General features: G+C 35.6%; 1 protein-coding gene across 1 annotated transcript; it reads left to right on the plus strand.

Annotated features, from left to right (window-relative positions):
- The first annotated feature begins 1,986 nt into the window (after positions 1-1,986).
- On the plus strand, positions 1,987-5,584 carry cartl (cocaine- and amphetamine-regulated transcript-like). The gene is made up of 3 exons (XM_017404092.3): positions 1,987-2,200; positions 3,200-3,277; positions 5,259-5,584. The coding sequence occupies exons 1-3, from the start codon at positions 2,063-2,065 to the stop codon at positions 5,364-5,366; spliced, it is 324 nt and encodes a 107-aa protein (XP_017259581.1). The 5' UTR covers positions 1,987-2,062; the 3' UTR covers positions 5,367-5,584.
- The last annotated feature ends 570 nt before the right edge of the window (positions 5,585-6,154 follow it).

Below are 6,154 nucleotides of genomic sequence, written 5' to 3' on the forward strand. Positions count from 1 at the left end.
AGGAACAACATCAGACATCTCAGTCCAGAAATGTGCAGTTCTAGGCACAGCCAAGATACTGCGCAGAACCCTCAAGCTCCCAGGCCTCTGGTAGAGGACCCGAGCTCAGAGGATGAAACAAAGACCACCCGCGGAGGGTGAGAAGGGAATTGTTTTTTTTTTCATATATATACATAGACTCAGAATAATTATAACTAATAATTGGTTTAGCATTAATGTATAATCTATCTATTCCAAATTATCAAGAAGTATTGCAGTATTACACAAGGCAAAGCAGGTATTAGATCAAAAGTTACTCCATACTCTGCTATTTGCTGGTTTCACCTTATTTAAGCTATTGTGCAGAGATCTGCGGTAATAACAATAAAACTACACTCACATACTCACTATTCTTCCAGCTTGAAAAACTGAAACTTGCAGATCTTGAGAAATTCTAAACACTACAAATTTTGATCAGAGCATAAAAAACTGCCAAAAAATATTCAGTACATGTTTCCATGTAGAGAAGGAAGCCATAGGGTTTTTGCAACTTCAAAAGTATGACTGTGCATACTACTCGAAAAACTTGTGTTTCTGTGTGTGGAGTGAAACACTGGAACAGACTGAGCGCAGAGATAAAGCAATGTCCAAACAGAAAGCAATTCAAAAATAGATATAAGAGGGCAATATTTATGAGCTGTACAGAAGAGAAATGTGTTGCAGTAGGTAAATGACGCTGTCTAGTAAATTGTTACTTACACTAATTAACATTCCTGACTAGAGATAATTGACTAGATGTGACTGAACTATGAAATAATAATTATAATCATAACATCATGAATCTTATGTAGCATATTTATTCTGTCTATTATTGTTTGAAGGTTTATTTTATTAAGGAAGCTAGATAAATATTCAATAACAACTAATGGAGAAGTGGTGGGATTAAATAAGTATCCACCTCTTCCCAATCGGTGGAGCGATATTGATTGTAATTAATTTTATTTTTGTATAGTAATTTGTTTATTTGGGTTTTTTTTTCTCTCTCTCTCTCTCTCTCTCTCTTTCCTTCCTTTTCCACTATTATCTTTCTACTGTCTTTTATTGGTTACATGAGCCAAATAAACTGGTACAAAACAATACAACTTGTTTAATAACATAACACATCAGTCTAGGACCTTCGACTGAACTGAGGTGAACCCACACAGGCAACTGAGCGGACATCATAGGGTTAAGAAAAGACTGAAAGAACAGAGAGAGAAAGAGGAACAGAATGTGTGCAAAACAGAAAAGAGCTCGAAGGATAGAATTGGAGATGAGTCTTCCTTGGTGAGCAATAATCACACACACTTAAAAAATAATGCGACAGTGGAAGAGCTGCAGAAAACAGTTTCTTAAAGAGAAAGAAAAGCTCACAACTACATATTAGTAAAACAAACAAAAATCCTCTAAAATATGACATTCATAATATTTCTTCATAGTCCATTTTCTGCATGCAGAGCTGCTGCACATCCTACATACTTCTTATTATTTATTCACAAGCAGTTATCAGTTTAACAAGTCTGCAGGTCGTGTAAAAGCAGCTGACTCATTTGTGTGATTTAGGTCTGATGTACTTCGTAATTATGTTTGTTCTATTTGAAATTTTCTGAGAACAATTACTTAAGTCAGTGATATATGGTGGAGTTTGGATTTCCTTGCAACTATAGTTAATTTTAGGAGCTAGGGTTTCGTTTAATCAACTGAACCTCTTTAAAAAAATCAGTCCTTTAGTTTTTTTCTGATAAGAAGCCAGATGAGCAAGTAATCACCTTGCTTGTGTGTGGATCAATTTGAACATGAAGGACCAGCTTGTATCTTCTACACAAGAACAAGGTTCCATTTGAATCCACCCCCCACACCCCCACACAGAATGCCAATCTGTGGTGCAGTAGCCTCTCCTCTGTCGGGAGGGGCTTTCTGAACATATAAAAGAGGAAAAGTTCTGAATCTTTTGCAGCAAGCCTCAGCTCCTGCTGCCTCTGATCTGTTGCCCTCTCCTGCTGGGATCTCCTCCTCTTCCTCCTCTTCTTGTGGGAGCAGCACCATGGAGAGCTCCAAGATGCTCCGGGGGCTGCTGCTCCTGGGCCTGATGTCCATCCTGAGTCGCACCCAGGCGACTCAAGAGGTCTCTGCAGAAGACTTTGAAGTGGAGAAACCAGAAACAGCTGCAGACAGAGACCTGGTCAGTATAAGCTGAGACTAATGCAGGAAAGTAAGAATGTATATTTGTATTTAAATATATATATATATATATATATATATATATATATATATATATATATATATATATATATACCATCAGTGTTGTTTTTAAAAAAAATCTCTACTACATGACATTAAAAGCTAAATCTGTTGTAGAGACTGAATAGGTGCCTACTGCTGCAGATGCATTTGAATTTTTTTTCATTTATTTGATTCAGAAAGNTTTGAAGTGGAGAAACCAGAAACAGCTGCAGACAGAGACCTGGTCAGTATAAGCTGAGACTAATGCAGGAAAGTAAGAATGTATATTTGTATTTATATATATATATATATATATATATATATATATATATATATATATATATATATATATATATATTGTACTTTAAAGTTTGTAAAACTTGCTTAAAAACATGACATTAAAAGCTAAATCTGTTGTAGAGACTGAATAGGTGCCTACTGCTGCAGATGCATTTGAATTTTTTTTCATTTATTTGATTCAGAAAGTCTCCTAAATTTGTTACAGGAAACAACAGATTTCTTTATTTAAAAAAAAAAAAGAAATGATAAATATAGATCTTTTTATTTAGTATGCATTTGTGTATGTCTTGTGGTTTTAAGAGAGAATTGTGTTTTTTGCATTTTTAGTTTTGAAAAATTATATATAAGTCATCCTATTGTTGTCTGCAGCAGATCTACACGTAAGCATTATTTTAACCTTATTAAAGAAGTCAAATTTTCCAAATACATAAAAGTTCTTGGACTGAATGTTGGAGAATTCATGAGAAATAATGCTGTAAAATATGTTTATTTAATACAACCGTGTGACCAAAAAGTTACAACAACCATTTGAATTTTTTACATTTTCATTGTCCTAAAGAGCTCTTTTGAAACTAAATTAAAAACAATATTTCCACTGGATTTATCTGTTCATAATGTTTCTTATAAGTTTTTTTCTCTTTCTGTTTTTGCTGCGCAGGCTGAAGTGCTGGAGGTTCTGTTAGACCGGATGAATAATCATATTTCTTCCACTGAGAAACGAGGGAGCATTCCTCTGGTAACTCCACTTTTTTCACATTAATATTGATCAAACGCAGCCTCTTTAGAGCCTGATTTACCCATTCACAGGATTGTGCTGAGTCATTCTGCTCTGCAAACATCATTCCTCTGCTTTTTAATTAAACTTATTCTGCCCGTGATTAAAAGATAAGAAAATCTTAACAACAGTCTTTCACTTTGTAATTAGAGACTAAATAAAGATTAGTCTCTTTTTTCAATTAGCTTGAAAAGTGGAACATAACAGGCTATAAAAGCTTCTCAATTCTCTGTGAAAATTAATTAGACTGTTACCATCAGGCTCAGTTTAACTTAATGAACAAAATCTAATTATTTGGATGATAAATGTTGAGCTGATTTGTCTTCTGTCTTGAATTATACCAAAGGGAATAAAAGACTTAATGAAGCAATGTAAAAATCTGTCCAAATATTTGCATAGTAATTAATAGTGTTAAATACAATTTCTCAAAAATGGCAGGCACGCCTTGAAAGCTCTTTGAAAAAGTGTTTACATCCCTGGACTTTTTCACATTTTGTCACGTTACAACCACAAACTTCAAAGTATTTTACTGGGATTTTATGTCATAGACCAACACAAAGTAGCACATAATGTGAAATGGAAGGAAAATTATATATGGTTTTCTTATTTTTTATTGTAGCATGCATTTGTATTCAGCCCTCATTACTCTAATACTTTGAACTAAAATCCAATGGAGAAGTCACCTAACAAGTAAATAGAGCCCAACTGTGTGTAATTTAAACTCAGTATAAATCTAGCTGTTCTGTAAAGGCCTCAGAGGTTTGTTACAGAACATTAGTGATCAAACAGCATCATGAAAACTAAGGATCACACCAGACAGGTCAGGGAAGTTGAGAGGTTTAAAGCAGGATTAGGTTATAAAACAATATCCCAAGTTTCAAACATCTCACAGACCCACTGTTAAATCCATCATTCAAAACCAGAAAGAGTACGTCACAATTGCAAACCCACCAAGACACGATTGACAACCTAAAATGAAAGGCTGGCCAAGGAAAGCATTGAAATGAAACAGGCATTAAGCCCATGGTAGAGCTGGAGGAGCTGCAGAGATCCACAGCTCAGGTGGGACAATCTATTAGTTATGTATTCCACAAACCTGTTTTTATGGGAGAGTGGAAGAAGAAAGCTGTTGTTGAAATAAAGTCATAAGAAGTCCTGCTTGCAGTTTGCCACAAGTCATATAGGGACACAGCAAACATATGAAAGAAGCTGCTCTGCTCAGACTTTTTGGCCTAAATGTAAAATGTCACATGTGACAGAAAACCAACAATACACATCATTGTGCATCATGCTGTGGGGATGCTTTACTTCAGCAGGAACAGGGAAGCTGGTCAGAATTTATGAGAAGATGGATGGAACTAAATAGAATACAGTCTTGGCAGAAAACCTGTTAGAGGCCGAAAAAGACTGAAGCAGAGGGTCACCTTCCAGCAGGACAAAGACTAAACAACCACTCAAAGCTACAATGGCATGGGTCAGATCAAAACATATTCATGTGTTAGAATAGCCCAAAGTCCAGACCTAAAACCAACAGAGAATCTGTGGCAAGACTGAGCTGCAACTATTTTGCAAAACCGAATGGGCAAAATAGTCTCTAGATGTGCAAAGCTGTTAGAGATAAACCCCAAAACACCTGCAGCTGGAACTGCAGCGACAGGTGGTTTTTTGAAGTATTGACTCAGGGAAGTTGAATCCAAATCCATGTCACACTTTTTACATGTTTATTTATCTAAAAAAGAAAGAGACAACCATACAACATTTTGCTTCCACTGTACATTTATGCTTTTCATTTTGTTGTCACATAAAATCCCAGTAAAATACCTTGTAGTTTGTGATTGTACGCTGACAAAATGTGGAAAATTTCAAGGAATATGAAGACTTTTTCAAAGCAGTGTTTCTGTTTGATTGAATCATAAGAATAAAGTCCTGTCCTTATCCTCAGTGTGCGATGGGGAACCGCTGTGCCATGAAGTTCGGGCCTCGAATCGGGAAGCTCTGCGACTGTGGAAGAGGAGCGAACTGCAACTCCTACCTGCTCAAATGTATCTGAATGACCAACTTTTCTTTCCTCTTTTTTTGTATTATTTCAACATCCTTCATCAGGTTGCACAGTTTACAACTCCTCTCTTACTCTTCGTGTTCAGTATCATTCATCTTCCTTTGGGAGCTGCTGCTTGGGCAGCTCCTGCCTGAGGAGGCGCATGTGTTTTCCTGCTGACAGCTGATTGAGTCCTGCAGCATGTAAATGTTTCACTTCTAATAAACATGCGTCAGCGTCAAGGTTTGCTCTTTCTTTTGCTCACAGTTTGTCCATGTAGTTCCTCTAAAGTAATAGGATTTATCTGTGGAATGAAAGTGTAGATAGAAGCTTCAAATTACATGAAAATTATATTAAACTAACATTTTATCTGATAACAAAATAAATTTGCAGAAAAGTAAAAAAATAATGATTCAAACTGTTAAAGAAAGAAACTATTTGTTCATACTCTGATTAAACACTTAAAAAAAATCGTTTTTACTTTAGTCCTGACACAGTTTGAATGTGCATAGTGTTACATGTTTTTTAGTTGATCAAATTTTTGTATCACTCATAAAAAAGTCCAGGAAGTGTTGTCAGCTGTAGTGAGAGTTTCTGCTGTTTCCACCTGTCTGACAGAGAGCAGCAACACTTTTTGTTCTTCAGAGTCACATGTTGTGGTTTAAAATCACTGCAGACTCAATAAAGACCTGATGGTGTTATCATTTTGACAATAAAAATGTTTTAAAGTCAGTTTATCAGTTGCTGCGTGTTAAGGATGCAGAAAATCTTTTCTGATTTAAAAAAAAATATTTATGTTT

The sequence above is a fragment of the Kryptolebias marmoratus genome, linkage group LG15 (assembly GCF_001649575.2).
Source record: "Kryptolebias marmoratus isolate JLee-2015 linkage group LG15, ASM164957v2, whole genome shotgun sequence".
In the NCBI taxonomy this organism is placed as follows: domain Eukaryota; kingdom Metazoa; phylum Chordata; class Actinopteri; order Cyprinodontiformes; family Rivulidae; genus Kryptolebias; species Kryptolebias marmoratus.

Excerpts from the sequence above, each read along its gene's own strand:
- cartl (XM_017404092.3), top strand. The coding sequence starts at position 2,063 with ATGGAGAGCTCCAAGATGCTCCGGGGGCTGCTGCTCCTGGGCCTGATG. Across the intron at positions 2,201-3,199 it reads CAGCTGCAGACAGAGACCTG|GCTGAAGTGCTGGAGGTTCT; the intron begins GTCAGTATAAGC and ends TTTGCTGCGCAG. Across the intron at positions 3,278-5,258 it reads AACGAGGGAGCATTCCTCTG|TGTGCGATGGGGAACCGCTG; the intron begins GTAACTCCACTT and ends CCTTATCCTCAG.